The sequence below is a fragment of the Coregonus lavaretus genome (assembly GCF_964263955.1).
Source record: "Coregonus lavaretus genome assembly, contig: HAP1_SCAFFOLD_765, whole genome shotgun sequence".
Lineage (NCBI taxonomy): Eukaryota > Metazoa > Chordata > Actinopteri > Salmoniformes > Salmonidae > Coregonus > Coregonus lavaretus.
The window spans coordinates 53,408-77,363 of record NW_028163825.1 but is presented as its reverse complement, the minus strand read 5'-3'; the positions used below and the strand labels follow the sequence as shown (position 1 = coordinate 77,363).

Genomic DNA, 23,956 nt, shown 5'->3' with positions numbered 1-23,956 from the left:
CTTCCCCTCGATCCTCACTAGTCTCCCAGTCCCTGCCACTGAAAAACATCCCCACAGCATGATGCTGCCACCCATGCTTCACCGTAGGGATGGTGCCAGGTTTCTTCCAGACGTGATGCTTGGCATTCAGGCCAAAGAGCTCAATCTTGGTTTCATCAGACCAGAGAATCTTGTTTCTCATGGTCTGAGAGTCCTTTAGGTGGCTTTTGGCAAACTCCAAGCGGGTGTTTGAATGTGCCTTTTACTGAAGAGTGGCTTCCGCCTGGCCACTCTATCGTAAAGGCCTGATTTTAGTGGAGTGCTGCAGAGATGGTTGTCCTTCTGGAAGGTTCTCCACATAGGAACTCTAGAGCTCTGTCAGAGTGACCATCGGGTTCTTGGTCACCTCCCTGACCAAGGCCCTTCTCCACCGATTGCTCAGTTTGGCCGGGCGGCCAGCTCTAGGAAGAGTCTAGGCGGTTCCAAACTTCTTCCATTTAAGAATGATGGAGGCCACTGTTCTTGGGGACCTTCAATGCTGCAGAGATGTTTTGGTACCATTCCCCAGATCTGTGCCTTGACACAATCCTGTCTCGGAGCTCTACGGACAATTCCTTCGACCTCATGGCTTGGTTTTTGCTCTGACGTGCACTGTCAACTGTGGGACCTTATATAGACAGGTGTGTGCCTTTCCAAATCATATTCAATCGATTGAATTTACCACAGGTGGACTCAAAGCTGTAGAAACATCTCAAGGATGATCACTGGAAACAGGATGCATCTGCACTCAATTTTGAGTCTCATAGCAAAGGGTCTGAATACTCATGTAAATAAGGTATTTCTGTTATTTTATTTGTAATAAATTAGCGAAAATGGCAAAACTGTTTTCGCTTTGTCATTATGGGGTTTTGTGTGTAGATTGAGGATTTTTATTTAATCAATTTTAGAGTAAGGCTGTAATGTGGAAAAAGTCCAGGGGTCTGAATAGTTTCCAAATGCAATATACACTGCTCAAAAAAATTAAGGGAACACTTAAACAACACAATGTAACTCCAAGTCAATCACACTTCTGTGAAATCAAACTGTCCACTTAGGAAGCAACACTGATTGACAATAAAAAAGTTGTGCAAATGGAATAGACAACAGGTGGAAATTATAGGCAATTAGAAAGACACCCCCAATAAAGAAGTGGTTCTGCAGGTGGTGACCACAGACCACTTCTCAGTTCCTATGCTTCCTGGCTGATGTTTTGGTCACTTTTGAATGCTGGCGGTGCTTTCACTCTAGTGGTAGCATGAGACGGAGTCTACAACCCACACAAGTGGCTCAGGTAGTGCAGCTCATCCAGGATGGCACATCAATGCGAGCTGTGGCAAGAAGGTTTGCTGTGTCTGTCAGCGTAGTGTCCAGAGCATGGAGGCGCTACCAGGAGACAGGCCAGTACATCAGGAGACGTGGAGGAGGCCGTAGGAGGGCAACAACCCAGCAGCAGGACCGCTACCTCCGCCTTTGTGCAAGGAGGAGCAGGAGGAGCACTGCAAGTCCTGCAAAATGACCTCCAGCAAGCCACAAATGTGCATGTGTCTGCTCAAACGGTCAGAAACAGACTCTATGAGGGCCCGACGTCCACAGGTGGGGGTTGTGCTTACAGCCCAACACCGTGCAGGACGTTTGGCATTTGCCAGAGAACACCAAGATTGGCTAATTCGCCACTGGCGCCCTGTGCTCTTCACAGATGAAAGCAGGTTCACATTGAGCACATGTGACAGACGTGACAGTCTGGAGACGCCGTGGAGAACGTTCTGCTGCCTGCAACATCCTCCAGCATGACCGGTTTGGCGGTGGGTCAGTCATGGTGTGGGGTGGCATTTCTTTGGGGGGCCGCACAGCCCTCCATGTGCTCGCCAGAGGTAGCCTGACTGCCATTAGGTACCGAGATGAGATCCTCAGACCCCTTGTGAGACCATATGCTGGTGCGGTTTGCCCTGGGTTCCTCCTAATGCAAGACAATGCTAGACCTCATGTGGCTGGAGTGTGTCAGCAGTTCCTGCAAGAGGAAGGCATTGATGCTATAGACTGGCCCGCCCGTTCCCCAGACCTGAATCCAACTGAGCACATCTGGGACATCATGTCTCGCTCCATCCACCAACGCCACGTTGCACCACAGACTGTCCAGGAGTTGGCGGATGCTTTAGTCCAGGTCTGGGAGGAGATCCCTCAGGAGACCATCCGCCACCTCATCAGGAGCATGCCCAGGCGTTGTAGGGAGGTCATACAGGCACGTGGATGCCACACACACTACTGAGCCTCATTTTGACTTGTTTTAAGGACATTACATCAAAGTTGGATCAGCCTGTAGTGTGGTTTTCCACTTTAATTTTGAGTGTGACTCCAAATCCAGACCTCCATGGGTTGATAAATTTGATTTCCATTGATAATTTTTGTGTGATTTTGTTGTCAGCACATTCAACTATGTAAAGAAAAAAGTATTTAATAAGATTATTTCATTCATTCAGATCTAGGATGTGTTATTTTAGTGTTCCCTTAATTTTTTTGAGCAGTGTATATTAAACTCTGACAGACAGACCTGGGGTTAGGGGGTGAGACTGGGGTTAGGGGGTGAGCCTGGGGTTAGGGGGTGAGACTGGGGTTAGGGGGTGAGCCTGGGGTTAGGGGGTGAGGGGGTGAGACTGGGGTTAGGGGGGGAGACTGGGGTTAGGGGGTGAGACTGGGGTTAGGGGGTGAGACTGGGGTTAGGGGGTGAGACTGAGCCTGGGGTTAGGGGGTGAGACCGAGCCTGGGGTTAGGGGGTGAGACTGAGCCTGGGGTTAGGGGGTGAGACTGAGCCTGGGGTTAGGGGGTGAGACTGGGGTTAGGGGGTGAGACTGGGGTTAGGGGGTGAGACTGAGCCTGGGGTTAGGGGGTGAGACTGAGCCTGGGGTTAGGGTGTGAGACTGGGGTTAGGGGGTGAGACTGGGGTTAGGGGGTGAGACTGAGACTGGGGTTAGGGGGTGAGACTGGGGTTAGGGGGTGAGACTGGGGTTAGGGGGTGAGACTGAGCCTGGGGTTAGGGGGTGAGACTGGGGTTAGGGGGTGAGACTGAGCCTGGGGTTAGGGGGTGAGACTGGGGTTAGGGGGTGAGACTGGGGTTAGGGGGTGAGACTGAGCCTGGGGTTAGGGGGTGAGACCGAGCCTGGGGTTAGGGGGTGAGCCTGGGGTTAGGGGGTGAGCCTGGGGTTAGGGGGTGAGCCTGGGGTTAGGGGGTGAGCCTGGGGTTAGGGGGTGAGCCTGGGGTTAGGGGGTGAGACTGAGCCTGGGGTTAGGGGGTGAGACTGAGCCTGGGGTGAGACTGGGGTTAGGGGGTGAGACTGGGGTTAGGGGGTGAGACTGGGGTTAGGGGGTGAGACTGGGGTTAGGGGGTGAGACTGGGGTTAGGGGGTGAGACTGAGCCTGGGGTTAGGGGGTGAGACTGGGGTTAGGGGGTGAGACTGAGCCTGGGGTTAGGGGGTGAGACTGAGCCTGGGGTTAGGGGGTGAGACTGAGCCTGGGGTTAGGGGGTGAGACTGAGCCTGGGGTTAGGGGGTGAGACTGAGCCTGGGGTTAGGGGGTGAGACTGGGGTTAGGGGGGGAGACTGGGGTTAGGGGGGGAGACTGGGGTTAGGGGGGGAGACTGGGGTTAGGGGGTGAGCCTGGGGTTAGGGGGTGAGACTGAGCCTGGGGTTAGGGGGTGAGACTGGGGTTAGGGGGTGAGCCTGAGACTGGGGTTAGGGGGTGAGACTGGGGTTAGGGGGTGAGCCTGGGGTTAGGGGGTGAGACTGAGGTTAGGGGGTGAGACTGAGCCTGGGGTTAGGGGGTGAGACTGGGGTTAGGGGGTGAGACTGAGCCTGGGGTTAGGGGGTGTGACTGAGCCTGGGGTTAGGGGGTGAGACTGAGCCTGGGGTTAGGGGGTGAGACTGAGCCTGGGGTTAGGGTGTGAGACTGAGCCTGGGGTTAGGGGGTGAGACTGGGGTTAGGGGGTGAGACTGAGCCTGGGGTTAGGGGGTGAGACTGGGGTTAGGGGGTGAGACTGAGCCTGGGGTTAGGGGGTGAGACTGGGGTTAGGGGGTGAGACTGAGCCTGGGGTTAGGGGGTGAGACTGAGCCTGGGGTTAGGGTGAGACTGGGGTTAGGGGGTGAGACTGAGCCTGGGGTTAGGGGGTGTGACTGAGCCTGGGGTTAGGGGGTGTGACTGAGCCTGGGGTTAGGGGGTGAGACTGGGGTTAGGGGGTGAGACTGGGGTTAGGGGGTGAGACTGGGGTTAGGGGGTGAGACTGAGCCTGGGGTTAGGGGGTGAGACTGAGCCTGGGGTTAGGGGGTGAGACTGAGCCTGGGGTTAGGGGGTGAGACTGGGGTTAGGGGGTGAGACTGAGCCTGGGGTTAGGGGGTGAGACTGAGCCTGGGGTTAGGGGGTGAGACTGGGGTTAGGGGGTGAGACTGGGGTTAGGGGGTGAGACTGGGGTTAGGGGGTGAGACTGAGCCTGGGGTGAGGGGGTGAGACTGGGGTTAGGGGGTGAGACTGAGCCTGTGGTTAGGGGGTGAGACTGGGGTTAGGGGGTGAGACTGAGCCTGGGGTTAGGGGGTGAGACTGAGCCTGGGGTTAGGGGGTGAGACTGAGGTTAGGGGGTGAGCCTGGGGTTAGGGGGTGAGACTGAGCCTGGGGTTAGGGGGTGAGCCTGGGGTTAGGGGGTGAGCCTGGGGTTAGGGGGTGAGACTGGGCCTGGGGTTAGGGGGTGAGACTGAGCCTGGGGTTAGGGGGTGTGACTGAGCCTGGGGTTAGGGGGTGAGACTGGGGTTAGGGGGTGAGACTGAGCCTGGGGTTAGGGGGTGAGACTGGGGTTAGGGGGTGAGACTGAGCCTGGGGTTAGGGGGTGAGACTGAGCCTGGGGTTAGGGGGTGAGACTGAGCCTGGGGTTAGGGGGTGAGACTGAGCCTGGGGTTAGGGGGTGAGACTGGGGTTAGGGGGGGAGACTGGGGTTAGGGGGTGAGCCTGGGGTTAGGGGGTGAGACTGGGGTTAGGGGGTGAGACTGAGCCTGGGGTTAGGGGGTGAGCCTGGGGTTAGGGGGTGAGACTGAGCCTGGGGTTAGGGGGTGAGACTGGGGTTAGGGGGTGAGACTGAGCCTGGGGTTAGGGGGGGTGAGACTGAGCCTGGGGTTAGGGGGTGAGACTGGGGTTAGGGGGTGAGACTGAGCCTGGGGTTAGGGGGTGAGACTGAGCCTGGGGTTAGGGGGTGAGACTGAGCCTGGGGTTAGGGGGTGAGACTGGGGTTAGGGGGGGAGACTGGGGTTAGGGGGTGAGCCTGGGGTTAGGGGGTGAGACTGGGGTTAGGGGGTGAGACTGAGCCTGGGGTGAGGGGGTGAGACTGGGGTGAGGGGGTGAGACTGGGGTTAGGGGGTGAGACTGAGGTTAGGGGGTGAGACTGAGCCTGGGGTTAGGGGGTGAGACTGAGCCTGGGGTTAGGGGGTGAGACTGGGGTTAGGGGGTGAGACTGGGGTTAGGGGGTGAGACTGAGCCTGGGGTTAGGGGGTGAGACTGAGCCTGGGGTTAGGGGGTGAGACTGGGGTTAGGGGGTGAGACTGAGCCTGGGGTTAGGGGGTGAGACTGGGGTTAGGGGGTGAGCCTGGGGTTAGGGGGTGAGACTGAGCCTGGGGTTAGGGGGTGAGACTGAGCCTGGGGTTAGGGGGTGAGACTGAGCCTGGGGTTAGGGGGTGAGACTGAGACTGGGGTTAGGGTGAGACTGGGCCTGGGGTTAGGGGGTGAGACTGGGGTTAGGGGGTGAGACTGGGGTTAGGGGGTGAGACTGAGCCTGGGGTTAGGGGGTGTGACTGAGCCTGGGGTTAGGGGGTGTGACTGAGCCTGGGGTTAGGGGGTGAGCCTGGGGTTAGGGGGTGAGACTGGGGTTAGGGGGTGAGACTGAGCCTGGGGTTAGGGGGTGAGACTGGGCCTGGGGTTAGGGGGTGAGCCTGGGGTTAGGGGGTGAGCCTGGGGTTAGGGGGTGAGACTGAGCCTGGGGTTAGGGGGGTGAGACTGGGGTTAGGGGGTGAGACTGGGGTTAGGGGGTGAGACTGGGGTTAGGGGGTGAGACTGAGCCTGGGGTTAGGGGGTGAGACTGAGCCTGGGGTTAGGGGGTGAGACTGGGGTTAGGGGGTGAGACTGAGCCTGGGGTTAGGGGGTGAGACTGAGCCTGGGGTTAGGGGGTGAGACTGGGGTTAGGGGGTGAGACTGGGGTTAGGGGGTGAGACTGGGGTTAGGGGGTGAGACTGGGGTTAGGGGGTGAGACTGAGCCTGGGGTTAGGGGGTGAGACTGAGCCTGGGGTGAGGGGGTGAGACTGGGGTTAGGGGGTGAGACTGAGCCTGTGGTTAGGGGGTGAGACTGAGCCTGGGGTTAGGGGGTGAGACTGAGCCTGGGGTTAGGGGGTGAGACTGGGGTTAGGGGGTGAGACTGAGCCTGGGGTTAGGGGGTGAGACTGAGCCTGGGGTTAGGGGGTGAGACTGAGCCTGGGGTTAGGGGGTGAGACTGAGGTTAGGGGGTGAGCCTGGGGTTAGGGGGTGAGACTGAGCCTGGGGTTAGGGGGTGAGCCTGGGGTTAGGGGGTGAGCCTGGGGTTAGGGGGTGAGACTGGGCCTGGGGTTAGGGGGTGAGACTGAGCCTGGGGTTAGGGGGTGAGACTGAGCCTGGGGTTAGGGGGTGAGACTGGGGTTAGGGGGTGAGACTGAGCCTGGGGTTAGGGGGTGAGACTGAGCCTGGGGTTAGGGGGTGAGACTGAGCCTGGGGTTAGGGGGTGAGACTGGGGTTAGGGGGTGTGACTGAGCCTGGGGTTAGGGGGTGAGACTGAGCCTGGGGTTAGGGGGTGAGACTGGGGTTAGGGGGTGAGACTGGGGTTAGGGGGTGAGACTGAGCCTGGGGTTAGGGGGTGAGACTGAGCCTGGGGTTAGGGGGTGAGACTGAGCCTGGGGTTAGGGGGTGAGACTGGGGTTAGGGGGTGAGACTGGGGTTAGGGGGTGAGACTGAGCCTGGGGTTAGGGGGTGAGACTGAGCCTGGGGTTAGGGGGTGAGACTGAGCCTGGGGTTAGGGGGTGAGACTGAGCCTGGGGTTAGGGGGTGTGACTGGGCCTGGGGTTAGGGGGTGAGACTGAGCCTGGGGTTAGGGGGTGAGACTGAGCCTGGACTGTTCAAGTAGCCTAGTCTAGTGAGGACAGAACCTTTATTTGTATTTATTAGGGATCCCCATTAGTTCCTGCCAAGGCAGCAGCTACTCTTCCTGGGGTTTATGATGGAACCCCATTAGTTCCTGCCAAGGCAGCAGCTACTCTTCCTGGGGTTTATTATGGATCCCCATTAGTTCCTGCCAAGGCAGCAGCTACTCTTCCTGGGGTTTATTATGGATCCCCATTAGTTCCTGCCAAGGCAGCAGCTACTCTTCCTGGGGTTTATTATGGATCCCCATTAGTTCCTGCCAAGGCAGCAGCTACTCTTCCTGAGGTCCAAACATATTAAAGCACTTACATCACATATACAACAGTACATCATATGACATTATTACACCACTACCTATCTACAATACAACATGTTTAATACCACCATACAACAATATCACAATGTGTGCGTATGCATGTGTCTATACCCTATTTTTACTTGTTTTTTTACATCTGATTTTACTGCTTGCATCAGTTACCTGATGTTGAATATAGTTCCATGTAGTCATGGCTCTATGTAGTACTGTGTGCCTCCCATAGTCTGTTCTGGACTTGGGGACTGTGAAGAGACCTCTGGTGGCATGTCTTGTGGGGTATGCATGGGTGTCCGAGCTGTGTGCTAGTAGTTTAAAAAGACAGCTCGGTGCATTCAGCATGCCAACACTTCTTACAAAAACAAGCAGTGATGAAGTCAATCTCTCCTCTACTTTGAGCCAGGAGAGACTGACATGCATGTCATTAATGTTAGCTCTCCGTGTACTTTTAAGGGCCAGACGTGCTGCCCTGTTCTGAGCCAACTGTAATTTTCCCAAGTCCCTCTTTGTGGCACCTGACCACACTACTGAACAGTAGTCTAGGTGTGACAAAACTAGGGCCTGTAGGACCTGCCTTGTTGATAGTGTTGTTAAGAAGGTACACTTTATTATAGACAGACTTCTCCCCATCTTAGCTACTGTTGAATCAATATGTTTAGACCATGACAGTTTACAATCCAGGGTTACTCCAAGCAGTTTAGTCTTTTCAATTTGCTCAATTTCCACATTATTCATTACGAGATGTAGTTGAGGTTTAGGGTTTAATGAATGATTTCACTCAAATACAATGCTTTTAGTTTTGTTAATATTCAGGACTAACTTCTTCCTTGCCACCCATTCTGAAACTAACTGCAGCTCTTTGTTAAGTGTTGCAGTTATTTCAGTTGCTGTAGTAGCTGACGTGTATAGTGTTGAGTCATCCACATACATAGACACACAGGCTTTACTCAAAGCCAGTGGCATGTCATTAGTAAAGATTGATAAAAATAAGGGGCCTAGACAGCTGCCCTGGGGAATTCCTGATTCTACCTGGATTATGTTGGAGAGGCTTCCATTAAAGAACACCCTCTGTGTTCTGTTAGACAAGTAACTCTTTATCCACAATATAGCAGGGGGTGTAAAGCTATGATCAATAATGTCAAAAGCCGCACTGAAGTCTAACAAAACAGCCCCCACAATCTTTTTATCATCAATTTCTCTCAGCCAATCATCAGTCATTTGTGTAAGTGCTGTGCTTGTTGAATGTCCTTCTCTATAAACATGCTGAAAGTTTGTTGTCAATTTCTTTACTGTAAAATAGCGTTGTATCTGGTCAAACACCATTTTATCCAAAAGTTTACTAAGGGTTGGTAACAGGCTGATTGGTCGGCTGTTTGAGCCAGTAAAGGGGGCTTTACTATTCTTAGGTAGCAGAATGAATTTTGCTTCCCTCCAGGCCTGAGGGCACACACTTTCTAGTAGGCTTAAATTGAAAATATGACAAATAGGAGTGGCAATATCGTCCGCTATTATCCTCAGCAATTTTCCATCCAAGTTGTCAGACCCCGGTGGCTTGTCATTGTTAACAGACAACAATACTTTTTCACCTCTTCCACACTCACTTTACGGAATTCAAAATTACAACGCTTGTCTTTCATAATTTGGTCAGATATACTTGGTTGCTGGCATGTCATACCTACATTTGCTAATCTTGCCAATGAAAAAAGTATTAAAGTAGTTGGCAATATCAGTTGGCTTTGTGATGAATGAGCCATCTGATTCAGTGAATGATGGAGCTGAGTTTGCCTTTTTTCCCAAAATTTAATTTAAGGCGCTCCAAAGCTTTTTACTATCATTCATATATATTCATTCAAAAAAAATTGTTTTAAGTGAAATATTAGCTTTTGTCTGAAGCTGAAAGACAGGAAATTCCTATGCTAATTTCACCTATGCACTAACAAGGCTTTTCAGCATAAGCAGCTTGACTACTGCTAGAGTACTGTAGCTTTATTGATCTACTGTACTTCAACAACAGATGTACTCACATTGGATGAGTTGATTAGGATTCAAACCTTCTCTCAAACAGCCTAATACATTCTCTTAGAATAGATTTACCCCATTAATGTACTTGGTATTGTAAAGGTGTTTTTTCATGTAAGACATCATCCCATTCCACTCATTTATGAGGTGTCCCAGACACAGATTGAGCCTTGTCCTTGACTATAAAGCCAGATCAATGGAAAATCTCCAGACAAATGTCTTTCTAGTCCAGAACTAGGTGTAGTCTGTGAAACCACTCCTTAACCCTACATGTGACCTAGCCTAATACATAGGCCTTCTCAGATGGGAAATGGATAAGGTAGTTGACAGCTTTTCAACATATTTTGAACCTAGAAAGTGTTTGAACACATGGCAAGTGACTGGGCTGAGCGGGAACTGTGCTTCCGTAGAGGAAGGGGGGCTAGCAGGCCAGAGGGTTAGGGTTAGGGTTAACCCTAGCAGGCCAGAGGGTTAGGGTTAGGGTTAACCCTAGCAGGCCAGAGGGTTAGGGTTAGGGTTAGGGTTAACCCTAGCAGGCCAGAGGTGGATGAACGTAGTGAGCGGGAACTGTGCTTCCGTAGAGGTAGGGGGGCTAGCAGGCCAGAGGGTTAGGGTTAGGGTTAACCCTAGCAGGCCAGAGGTGGATGAACGTAGTGGCACATGGCAAGTGTTTGCAGAAGAAACAAATATGTTGTTGTTGAAGAGTCGGTGCTGTATTTGTAATGGGAATCAGGCTCCCGAGTTCCCGGAGTGCCCTGTTATGTAATGGGAATCAGGCTCTGAGTTCCCGGAGTGCCCTGTTATGTAATGGGAATCAGGCTCCCGAGTTCCCGGAGTGCCCTGTTATGTAATGGGAATCACGCTCCCGAGTTCCCGGAGTGCCCTGTTATGTAATGGGAATCACGCTCCCGAGTTCCCGGAGTGCCCTGTTATGTAATGGGAATCACGCTCCCGAGTTCCCGGAGTGCCCTGTTATGTAATGGGAATCACGCTCCCGAGTTCCCGGAGTGCCCTGTTATGTAATGGAATCAGGCTCCCGAGTTCCCAGAGTGCCCTGTTATGTAATGGGAATCACGCTCCCGAGTTCCCGGAGTGCCCTGTTATGTAATGGGAATCAGGCTCCCGAGTTCCCGGAGTGCCCTGTTATGTAATGGGAATCAGGCTCCAGAGTTCCCTGTTATGTAATGGGAATCAGGCTCCCGAGTTCCCGGAGTGCCCTGTTATGTAATGGGAATCAGGCTCCCGAGTTCCCGGAGTGCCCTGTTATATAATGGGAATCAGGCTCCCGAGTTCCTGGAGTGCCCTGTTATGTAATGGGAATCACGCTCCCGAGTTCAATCTAGGTAACATCAGACCAGATAACCTTGTTTGTCATGGTCAGAGTCGTTTAGGTGCCTCTTGGCAAACTCCAAGCGGGCTGAACTCTGGAGCTCTGTCAAAGTGATCATCGGGTTCTTGGTCACCTCCCTGACAAAGGCCCTTCTCCCCCGATTGCTCAGTTTGGCCGGGCGGACAGCTCTAGGAAGAGTCTTGGTGGTTCCAAACTTCTTCTATTTAAGAATGGAGGAGGCCACTGTGTTCTTGGGGACCTTCAATGCTGCATACATTTTTTGGTACCCTTCCCCAGATCTGTGCCTCAACACAATCCTGTCTCGGAGCTCTACGGACAATTCCTTCGACCTCATGGCTTGGTTTTTGCTCTGACATGAAATGTCAACTGTGGGATGTTATATAGACAGGTGTGTGCCTTTTCAAATTGAATTTATCTCAGGTGGACTCCAATCAAGTTGTAGAAACATCTCAAGGAAAATCAAAAATCAATGGAAACAGGATTGACCTGAGCAAAATTACGAGATTCATAGCAAAGGGTCTGCATACTTATGTAAATAAGGTATCTGTTTTTTATTTCTAATACATTTGCAAAAATGGCTAAACCTGTTTTCGCTTTGTCATCATGGGACTGATAAATGCAGAAAATTAAAATTAAAATTCTACCACAGCGACCATGTTATTTTTGGGAAGCATATTTGGTTATGAGTTCGGACATATGAAGTTTCTCTGTGACGACTACTTCTAAGACGCATACATTCAGTTGCTCCGAACTCACTTCACTTTGACTAAGGAGAGAGGCACTCTCGGCTGGTGCTAGCACATGCTAAGATTAAATACACTGCTGGAACAACAATTAAGGTGTTTACATGTCCTATTAATTGGAAAGACTGCTCAGAAAACCAGGTGTTTTAATCGGTGTTTGCTTCCTTAGAGTTTGAGCTGATGTCTATTAAGATAAGCAGAGTAAGGTGTTTCCATGACTACAGCATAATCTGCCTACTGCCATAATCAGTTTAATATCAAATTATTACTGTGCATGTAAACGTACTGACTGATGGAAATAAAATGCTAGGACACCGACGTCTTGCTATCAGACAAGCTAAAGAAGTTATTTGCCAGCTACTAAGGACTGTGGGCTCTCCTTCTCCGTGGCCGACGTGAGTAAGACATTTAAAGGCGTTAACCCTCGCAAGGCTGCCGGCCCAGACGGCATCCCTAGCCGCGTCCTCAGAGCATGCGCAGGCTAGCTGGCTGGTGTGTTTACGGACATAGTCAATCTCTCCCTTTCCCAGTCTGCTGTCCCCACATGCTTCAAGATGGCCACCATTGTTCCTGTACCCAAGAATGCAAAGGTAACTGAACTAAATGACTATCGCCCCGTAGTACTCACTTCTGTCATCATGAAGTGCTTTGAGAGACTAGTCAAGGATAATTTCACCTCTACCTTACCTGTCACCCTAGACCCACTTCAATTTGCTTACTGCCTCAATAGATCCATAGACGATGCAATCGCCATCACACTGCACACTGCCCTATCCCATCTGGACAAGAGGAATACCTATGTAAGAATGCTGTTAATTGACTATAGCTCAGCATTCAACACCATAGTACCCTCCAAGCTCATCATTAAGCTCGAGGCCCTGGGTCTGAACCCCGCCCTGTGCAACTGGGTCCTGGACTTCCTGACGGGCCGCCCCCAGGTGGTGAAGGTAGGAAACAACATCTCCACTTCGCTGATCCTCAACACTGGGGCCCTACAAGGGTGTGTGCTCAGCCCCCTCCTGTACTCCCTGTTCACCCATGACTGCGTAGCCAAGCACGCTTCCAACTCAATCATCAAGTTTGCAGACGACACAACAGTAGTAGGCTTGATTACCAACAACGATTAGACAGCCTACAGGGAGGAGGTGAGGGCTCTGGGAGTGTGGTGTCAGGAAAATAACCTCTCACTCAACGTCAACAAAACAAAGGAGATGATCGTGGACTTCAGGAAACAGCAGAGGGAGCACCCCACATCGACAGGACCGCAGTGGAGAAGGTAGAAAGTTTTAAGTTCCTCAGCGTACATATCACTGACAAACTGATTGTTAAACAGCCATCACTAGCACAGAGAGGCTGCTGCCTACATACAGACTTGAAAATCACTGGCCACTTTAATAAATGGAACACTAGTCACTTTAATAATGTTTACATATCTTGCATTACCCATCTCATATGTATATATTGTTTTCTATTGTGGGGATTTATTATTCTCATAAATGTTTGTGATGAATAACTTAGAAGGAATGCATTAATGATAAGCATAGGTTTGTACTATACTGATATAAATTGTTTCACATAACAGGCTGTGATTCATGTGAGGAACGTTAGGGGGTAAGATGAGATAAGAACTTGTGTCTCAAAATACTAGACTACACTGCTTCTTTGATCTGTGAACCGTCCAAGGACATGGGTACTGCAAAAAGTGCTGACTCTACAGGTTATTATGATAGCAACGTATACCTGGCAACAGGCATATCTCCCGAGTGGCGCAGTGGTCTAAGGCATAGCTGTGCCACTAGAGATCCTGGTTCGTATCCAGGCTCTGTCGTAGCCGGCCGCGACCGGGAGACCCATTGGGCGGCGCACAATTGGACCAGCGTCGTCCAGGGTAGGGGAGGGAATGGCTGGCAGGGATGTAGCAACGCCAGGGTTGTGGGTTCGCCAGGGTTGTGGGTTCAATTCCCACGGGGGGCCAGTATGAAAAAATAATAAATAAATAAATAATGTATGCACTCACTAACTGTAAGTCGCTCTGGATAAGAGCGTCTGCTAAATGACTAAAATGTAATGTAAATGTAAACAGTGTGCAACAAGGAACGGTGGAGCGCCAATGACCACCATAATTTGCAAATATATTCATTAAAAATCCTACAATGTGATTTTCTGGATTTTTTTTCTCATTTTGTCTGTCATAGTTGATGTGTACCTATGATGAAAATTACAGGCCTCTCTCATCTTTTTAAGTGGGAGAACTTGCACAATTGGTGGCTGACTAAATACTTTTTTCCCCCACTGTATCTTGCATTACCCATCTCATATGTATATATTGTATTCTATACTATCTTAATAATGTTTACATATCTTGCATTACCCATCTCATATGTATATACTGTATTCTATACTATCTTAATAATGTTTACATATCTTGCATTACCCATCTCATATGTATATACTGTATTCTATACTATCTATTGCATCTTAGCCTATGCTGCTCTGATAATGACATTGCTCATCCATATATTTATATATTCTTATTCCATTCCTTTACTTAGATTTGTGTGTATTAGGTATTGGTTGTGGAACTGTTAGATATTACTGGTTAGATATTACTGCACTGTCGGAACTAGAAGCACAAGCCTTTCGCTCCACTCGCAACAACATCTGCTAATCATGTGTATGTGACCAATACATTTGATTTGATTTAGAAGCAAGAGGAAAGAATGTTAATGAATGCCTTATTGCTTAACATTGGTCACAAATGTGTTTGTCCGTAAGCCCAGGGCTTTGGAATACAAGTGTGAATCATCAGCTGAGGGCGGAGCTTAGCCCAGGGTTGAATCATCAGCTGAGGGCGGAGTTTAGCCCAGGGCGGAGTTTAGCCCAGGGTTGAATCATCAGCTGAGGGCGGAGCTTAGCCCAGGGTTGAATCATCAGCTGAGGGCGGAGCTTAGCCCAGGGTGGAATCATCAGCTGAGGGCGGAGTTTAGCCCAGGGTTGAATCATCAGCTGAGGGCGGAGTTTAGCCCAGGGTTGAATCATCAGCTGAGGGCGGAGTTTAGCCCAGGGTTGAATCATCAGCTGAGGGCGGAGTTTAGCCCAGGGTTGAATCATCAGCTGAGGGCGGAGTTTAGCCCAGGGCGGAGTTTAGCCCAGGGTTGAATCATCAGCTGAGGGCGGAGCTTAGCCCAGGGTTGAATCATCAGCTGAGGGCGGAGCTTAGCCCAGGGTGGAATCATCAGCTGAGGGCGGAGTTTAGCCCAGGGTTGAATCATCAGCTGAGGGCGGAGTTTAGCCCAGGGTTGAATCATCAGCTGAGGGCGGAGTTTAGCCCAGGGTTGAATCATCAGCTGAGGGCGGAGTTTAGCCCAGGGTTGAATCATCAGCTGAGGGCGGAGTTTAGCCCAGGGCGGAGTTTAGCCCAGGGTTGAATCATCAGCTGAGGGCGGAGCTTAGCCCAGGGTTGAATCATCAGCTGAGGGCGGAGTTTAGACCAGGGTTAACAAACGCTTGTGTGAACACTGGATAAGCTAGCCCAAAGCCATTCTTAGATATTATAACCGCGATTATAACCGCGATTGATAATAGACAGTACTGTGCAGCCGTCTTCATCGACCTGGCCAAGGCTTTCGACTCTGTCAACCACCGCATTCTTATTGGCAGACTAAATAGCCTTGGTTTCTCAAATGACTGCCTCGCCTGGTTCACCAACTACTTCTCAGATAGAGTTCAGTGTGTCAAATCGGAGGGCCTGTTGTCTGGACCTATGGCAGTCTCTATGGGGGTGCCACAGGGTTCAATTCTTGGGCCGACTCTTTTCTCTGTGTATATCAATGACGTCGCTCTTGCTGCTGGTGACTCTCAGATCCACCTCTACGCAGACGACACCATTTTGTATACATCTGGCCCTTCATTGGACACTGTGTTAACAAACCTCCAAACGAGCTTCAATTCCATACAACACTCCTTCAGTAGCCTCCAACTGCTCTTAAACACTAGTAAAACTAAATGCAAGCTCTTCAACCGAACGCTGCTTGCATTCACCCACCCGACTAGAATCACTACTCTCGACGGGTCTGACCTAGAGTATGTGGACAACTACAAATACCTAGGTGTCTGGTTAGACTGTAAACTCTCCTTCCAGACTCACATTAAGAATCTACAATCCAAAGTTACATCTAGAATCGGCTTCCTATTTCGCAACAAAGCCTCCTTCACTCATGCTGCCAAACATGCCCTCGTAAAACTGACTATCCTACCGATCCTTGACTTCGGCGATGTCATTTACAAAATAGCCTCCAACACTCTACTCAGCAAATTGGATGTAGTCTATCACAGTGCCATCCGTTTTGTCTCCAAAGCCCCATACACTACCCACCACTGTGACCTGTACGCTCTTGTTGGCTGGTCCTCACTACATGTTCGTCGTCAAACCCACTGGCTCCAGGCCATCTATAAATCACTGCTAGGCAAATCCCTGCCTTATCTTAGCTCATTGGTCACCATAGCAGTACCCACCCGTAGTCTGCGCTCCAGCAGGTATATCTCACTGGTCATTCCCAAAGCCAACACCTCCTTTGGCCGCCATTCCTTCCAGTTCTCTGCTGCCAATGACTGGAACGAATTGCAAAAATCTCTGAAGCTGGAGACTCTTATCTCCCTCACTAACTTTAAGCATCAGTTGTCAGAGCACCTTACCGATCACTGCACCTGTACACAGCCCATCTGAAATTAGCCCACCCAACTACCTCATCCCTATATTGTTATTTATTTTGCTCTTTTGCACCCCAGTATCTCTATTTGCACATAATCTCTTGCACATCTAGCATTCCAGTGTTAATACTATTGTAATTATTTTGCACTATAGCCTATTTATTGCCTTACCTCCATAACTTGCTACATTTGCACACACTGTATATATATTTTCTGTTGTATTTTTGACTTTATGTTTTTTTACCCCATATGTAACTCTGTGTTGTTTTTATTGCACTGCTTTGCTTTATCTTGGCCAGGTCGCAGTTGTAAATGAGAACTTGTTCTCAACTGGCTTACCTGGTTAAATAAAGGTGAAATAAATAAAATAAAAAATAGCCTGGGGTTAGCAACAATGCAGTGTGAAAAGGCCTTTTAACATGCATTGCTGGCTATCATCTCGTCTATAATATACGATGTATGGCCAGAAAATGTCCCTAAATATGCTAAGGAGTGGCGTGGTCGATGGCTGCTTTCAGGACAAAAACAACTATTTTATGTTTAGGCCTACCCACCCCCCAAGACATTACTAGAGGAGTAGGGAAAAGTTATCGACTTTTGACTTTTCTGTGATCCACTAATATGTCTGCCACAGCTGACGCAGGCACGCTGATTCTGAACCACATGGCATGACGTACTGCTTGATGTGTATAGCAACGCAGTCTAGGAAGCAGTTTTATAGAGTTAGTATTCAACATCAGAAGAGACATGTCTCAGTTACAAACAAGGTTCTTTACGGACAACAAAAAGTAAGTATTTATTGCTGAATTGTGAAGATAGCCAGTTAGCTTTCTCTTTTGCCAGTAAGCTAGCTAGCTAACTTGCTAGCGAGCATGAAGGAGAACTCTATGGGAGTGTTAGCCATGCTGTTGTTAATCATATTGTATCCTTAGCTGGCGAGCTGCATAAAGGTGCTTCGACAATGTTGACTTATTGAAGTTAGTGTTAGCTAGTTTGACCAGGGGAGATTGTGAATACAAATCCTATGGGTTGTTATGTGTGCTAGCCTAGCTGATAACTACAACAAGTTTGACGTTACCTAGCCAACGGTCTATTTGTCTGTTAGCAGTGACTTAGTCATGTTGAGTTATTTATATAACAACCTACCAACGTTGTCCCTCAGATATTCCGTAGATGACGTCCCTTTCTCCATCCCTGCTGCCTCAGAGGTGCAGGAACTCAGCAACGTCATCAACAAGCTGCTGGAAGCTAAGCATGGTGAGAATAGAGTTTACAATGGTGCTTTCCTTTCCTTCCTCGTTGGGGTTTAATGGTGCTTTCCTTTCCTTCCTCGTTGGGGTTTAATGGTGGTTGGCATTCAATATAATGTTGCATTACAGCCACCAACTGTATATCTACTTCATCTGTTCAAAAAATGTAACTAGAAATAAACACAACCCCCAAACCTCACCCCAAACTAAATATACTACACTACCTACCCTTGCCCACTATCTATACTACAGAGTTCAGGTCCCTTAGCCCACTATCTATACTACAGAGTTCAGGTCCCTTAGCCCACTATCTATACTACAGAGTTCAGGTCCCTTAGCCCACTATCTATACTACAGAGTTCAGGTCCCTTAGCCCACTATCTATACTACAGAGTTCAGGTCCCTTAGCCCACTATCTATACTACAGAGTTCAGGTCCCTTAGCCCACTATCTATACTACAGAGGTCAGGTCCCTTAGCCCACTATCTATACTACAGAGTTCAGGTCCCTTAGCCCACTATCTATACTACAGAGTTCAGGTCCCTTAGCCCACTATCTATACTACAGAGTTCAGGTCCCTTAGCCCACTATCTATACTACAGAGTTCAGGTCCCTTAGCCTGAGCATTCCCTCCCTCTCCACCCTGGCCCTTCTCAATACCTCTGCATACAGAACACCCTGGCCCCTTCTCAATGCCTCTGCATATATAAACACCCTGGCCCCTTCTCAATACCTCTGCATACAGAACACCCTGGCCCCTTCTCAATGCCTCTGCATATATAAACACCCTGGCCCCTTCTCAATACCTCTGCATACAGAACACCCTGGCCCCTTCTCAATACCTCTGCATACAGAACACCCTGGCCCCTTCTCAATGCCTCTGCATATATAAACACCCCGGCCCCTTCTCAATACCTCTGCATACAGAACACCCTGGCCCCTTCTCAATGCCTCTGCATATATAAACACCCTGGCCCCTTCTCAATGCCTCTGCATACAGAACACCCTGGCCCCTTCTCAATACCTCTGCATACAGAACACCCTGGCCCCTTCTCAATACCTCTGCATACAGAACACCCTGGCCCCTTCTCAATGCCTCTGCATACAGAACACCCTGGCCCCTTCTCAATACCTCTGCATATATAAACACCCTGGCCCCTTCTCAATACCTCTGCATACAGAACACCCTGGCCCCTTCTCAATGCCTCTGCATACAGAACACCCTGGCCCCTTCTCAATACCTCTGCATATATAAACACCCTGGCCCCTTCTCAATGCCTCTGCATATATAAACACCCTGGCCCCTTCTCAATACCTCTGCATACAGAACACCCTGGCCCCTTCTCAATACCTCTGCATATATAAACACCCTGGCCCCTTCTCAATACCTCTGCATACAGAACACCCTGGCCCCTTCTCAATGCCTCTGCATACAGAACACCCTGGCCCCTTCTCAATACCTCTGCATATATAAACACCCTGGCCCCTTCTCAATGCCTCTGCATATATAAACACCCTGGCCCCTTCTCAATACCTCTGCATACAGAACACCCTGGCCCCTTCTCAATACCTCTGCATACAGAACACCCTGGCCCCTTCTCAATACCTCTGCATACAGAACACCCTGGCCCCTTCTCAATACCTCTGCATACAGAACACCCTGGCCCCTTCTCAATACCTCTGCATACAGAACACCCTGGCCCCTTCTCAATGCCTCTGCATACAGAACACCCTGGCCCCTTCTCAATACCTCTGCATATATAAACACCCTGGCCCCTTCTCAATACCTCTGCATACAGAACACCCTGGCCCCTTCTCAATGCCTCTGCATACAGAACACCCTGGCCCCTTCTCAATACCTCTGCATACAGAACACCCTGGCCCCTTCTCAATACCTCTGCATATATAAACACCCTGGCCCCTTCTCAATGCCTCTGCATACAGAACACCCTGGCCCCTTCTCAATGCCTCTGCATATATAAACACCCTGGCCCCTTCTCAATGCCTCTGCATATATAAACACCCTGGCCCCTTCTCAATGCCTCTGCATATATAAACACCCTGGCCCCTTCTCAATGCCTCTGCATATATAAACACAGCACAGCATCAGGGCCAGACTCTCCTCCCTCCAGCCACCTCACAGCACAGCATCAGGGCCAGACTCTCCTCCCTCCAGCCACCTCATAGCACAGCATCAGGGCCAGACTCTCCTCCCTCCAGCCACCTCACAGCACAGCATCAGGGCCAGACTCTCCTCCCTCCAGCCACCTCATAGCACAGCATCAGGGCCAGACTCTCCTCCCTCCAGCCACCTCACAGCATCAGGGCCAGACTCTCCTCCCTCCAGCCACCTCACAGCACAGCATCAGGGCCAGACTCTCCTCCCTCCAGCCACCTCACAGCACAGCATCAGGGCCAGACTCTCCTCCCTCCAGCCACCTCACAGCACAGCATCAGGGCCAGACTCTCCTCCCTCCAGCCACCTCACAGCATCAGGGCCAGACTCTCCTCCCTCCAGCCACCTCATAGCACAGCATCAGGGCCAGACTCTCCTCCCTCCAGCCACCTCATAGCACAGCATCAGGGCCAGACTCTCCTCCCTCCAGCCACCTCATAGCACAGCATCAGGGCCAGACTCTCCTCCCTCCAGCCACCTCATAGCACAGCATCAGGGCCAGACTCTCCTCCCTCCAGCCACCTCATAGCACAGCATCAGGGCCAGACTCTCCTCCCTCCAGCCACCTCATAGCACAGCATCAGGGCCAGACTCTCCTCCCTCCAGCCACCTCATAGCACAGCATCAGGGCCAGACTCTCCTCCCTCCAGCCACCTCACAGCACAGCATCAGGGCCAGACTCTCCTCCCTCCAGCCACCTCACAGCACAGCATCAGGGCCAGACTCTCCTCCCTCCAGCCACCTCACAGCACAGCATCAGGGCCAGACTCTCCTCCCTCCAGCCACCTCACAGCATCAGGGCCAGACTCTCCTCCCTCCAGCCACCTCATAGCACAGCATCAGGGCCAGACTCTCCTCCCTCCAGCCACCTCATAGCACAGCATCAGGGCCAGACTCTCCTCCCTCCAGCCACCTCATAGCACAGCATCAGGGCCAGACTCTCCTCCCTCCAGCCACCTCATAGCACAGCATCAGGGCCAGACTCTCCTCCCTCCAGCCACCTCATAGCACAGCATCAGGGCCAGACTCTCCTCCCTCCAGCCACCTCACAGCACAGCATCAGGGCCAGACTCTCCTCCCTCCAGCCACCTCATAGCACAGCATCAGGGCCAGACTCTCCTCCCTCCAGCCACCTCATAGCACAGCATCAGGGCCAGACTCTCCTCCCTCCAGCCACCTCACAGCACAGCATCAGGGCCAGACACTCCTCCCTCGGGGCACAGCATCAGGGCCAGACTCTCCTCCCTCCAGCCCTCGGGGCACAGCATCAGGGCCAGACTCTCCTCCCTCCAGCCACCTCATAGCACAGCATCAGGGCCAGACTCTCCTCCCTCCAGCCACCTCATAGCACAGCATCAGGGCCAGACTCTCCTCCCTCCAGCCACCTCATAGCACAGCATCAGGGCCAGACTCTCCTCCCTCCAGCCACCTCATAGCACAGCATCAGGGCCAGACTCTCCTCCCTCCAGCCCTCGGGGCACAGCATCAGGGCCAGACTCTCCTCCCTCCAGCCCTCGGGGCACAGCATCAGGGCCAGACTCTCCTCCCTCCAGCCACCTCACAGCACAGCATCAGGGCCAGACTCTCCTCCCTCCAGCCACCTTACAGCACAGCATCAGGGCCAGACTCTCCTCCCTCCAGCCACCTCATAGCACAGCATCAGGGCCAGACTCTCCTCCCTCCAGCCACCTCATAGCACAGCATCAGGGCCAGACTCTCCTCCCTCCAGCCACCTCACAGCATCAGGGCCAGACTCTCCTCCCTCCAGCCACCTCATAGCACAGCATCAGGGCCAGACTCTCCTCCCTCCAGCCACCTCACAGCACAGCATCAGGGCCAGACTCTCCTCCCTCCAGCCACCTCACAGCACAGCATCAGGGCCAGACTCTCCTCCCTCCAGCCACCTCACAGCACAGCATCAGGGCCAGACTCTCCTCCCTCCAGCCACCTCACAGCACAGCATCAGGGCCAGACTCTCCGCCCTCCAGCCACCTCACAGCACAGCATCAGGGCCAGACTCTCCTCCCTCCAGCCACCTCATAGCACAGCATCAGGGCCAGACTCTCCTCCCTCCAGCCACCTCACAGCACAGTTTCAGGGCCAGACTCTCCTCCCTCCAGCCACCTCATAGCACAGCATCAGGGCCAGACTCTCCTCCCTCCAGCCACCTCACAGCACAGCATCAGGGCCAGATTCTCCTCCCTCCAGCCACCTCACAGCACAGCATCAGGGCCAGACTCTCCTCTCTCCAGCCACCTCACAGCACAGCATCAGGGCCAGACTCTCCTCCCTCCAGCCACCTCACAGCACAGCATCAGGGCCAGACTCTCCTCCCTCCAGCCACCTCACAGCACAGCATCAGGGCCAGACTCTCCTCCCTCCAGCCACCTCATAGCACAGCATCAGGGCCAGACTCTCCTCCCTCCAGCCACCTCATAGCACAGCATCAGGGCCAGACTCTCTTCCCTCCAGCCACCTCACAGCACAGCATCAGGGCCAGACTCTCCTCCCTCCAGCCACCTCACAGCACAGCATCAGGGCCAGACTCTCCTCCCTCCAGCCACCTCACAGCACAGCATCAGGGCCAGACTCTCCTTCCTCCAGCCACCTCACAGCACAGCATCAGGGCCAGACTCTCCTCCCTCCAGCCACCTCACAGCATCAGGGCCAGACTCTCCTCCAGCCACCTCACAGCACAGCATCAGGGCCAGACTCTCCTCCCTCCAGCCACCTCATAGCACAGCATCAGGGCCAGACTCTCCTCCCTCCAGCCACCTCACAGCATCAGGGCCAGACTCTTCTCCAGCCACCTCACAGCACAGCATCAGGGCCAGACTCTCCGCCCTCCAGCCACCTCATAGCACAGCATCAGGGCCAGACTCTCCTCCCTCCAGCCACCTCATAGCACAGCATCAGGGCCAGACTCTCCTCCCTCCAGCCCTCGGGGCACAGCATCAGGGCCAGACTCTCCTCCCTCCAGCCCTCGGGGCACAGCATCAGGGCCAGACTCTCCTCCCTCCAGCCACCTCACAGCATCAGGGCCAGACTCTCCTCCCTCCAGCCACCTCATAGCACAGCATCAGGGCCAGACTCTCCTCCCTCCAGCCACCTCATAGCACAGCATCAGGGCCAGACTCTCCTCCCTCCAGCCACCTCATAGCACAGCATCAGGGCCAGACTCTCCTCCCTCCAGCCACCTCATAGCACAGCATCAGGGCCAGACTCTCCTCCCTCCAGCCACCTCATAGCACAGCATCAGGGCCAGACTCTCCTCCCTCCAGCCACCTCATAGCACAGCATCAGGGCCAGACTCTCCTCCCTCCAGCCACCTCATAGCACAGCATCAGGGCCAGACTCTCCTCCCTCCAGCCACCTCACAGCACAGCATCAGGGCCAGACTCTCCTCCCTCCAGCCACCTCACAGCACAGCATCAGGGCCAGACTCTCCTCCCTCCAGCCACCTCACAGCACAGCATCAGGGCCAGACTCTCCTCCCTCCAGCCACCTCACAGCATCAGGGCCAGACTCTCCTCCCTCCAGCCACCTCATAGCACAGCATCAGGGCCAGACTCTCCTCCCTCCAGCCACCTCATAGCACAGCATCAGGGCCAGACTCTCCTCCCTCCAGCCACCTCATAGCACAGCATCAGGGCCAGACTCTCCTCCCTCCAGCCACCTCATAGCACAGCATCAGGGCCAGACTCTCCTCCCTCCAGCCACCTCATAGCACAGCATCAGGGCCAGACTCTCCTCCCTCCAGCCACCTCACAGCACAGCATCAGGGCCAGACTCTCCTCCCTCCAGCCACCTCATAGCACAGCATCAGGGCCAGACTCTCCTCCCTCCAGCCACCTCATAGCACAGCATCAGGGCCAGACTCTCCTCCCTCCAGCCACCTCACAGCACAGCATCAGGGCCAGACACTCCTCCCTCGGGGCACAGCATCAGGGCCAGACTCTCCTCCCTCCAGCCCTCGGGGCACAGCATCAGGGCCAGACTCTCCTCCCTCCAGCCACCTCATAGCACAGCATCAGGGCCAGACTCTCCTCCCTCCAGCCACCTCATAGCACAGCATCAGGGCCAGACTCTCCTCCCTCCAGCCACCTCATAGCACAGCATCAGGGCCAGACTCTCCTCCCTCCAGCCACCTCATAGCACAGCATCAGGGCCAGACTCTCCTCC

At 52.3% G+C, this 23,956-nt stretch overlaps 1 protein-coding gene across 1 annotated transcript in view; it reads left to right on the top strand.

Annotated features, from left to right (window-relative positions):
* Positions 1 to 16,978: 16,978 nt before the first annotated feature.
* LOC311117746 (ribosome biogenesis protein wdr12) overlaps positions 16,979 to 23,956 on the top strand; it is a 48,293-nt gene continuing 41,315 nt past the window's right edge. Inside the window, exons 1-2 of the mRNA XM_084192667.1 lie at positions 16,979 to 17,136; positions 17,511 to 17,605. Of these exons, the coding sequence (XP_084048793.1) occupies positions 17,096 to 17,136; positions 17,511 to 17,605 (136 nt within the window). The 5' untranslated portion in view covers positions 16,979 to 17,095. The remainder of the gene's footprint in view (positions 17,137 to 17,510; positions 17,606 to 23,956) is intronic.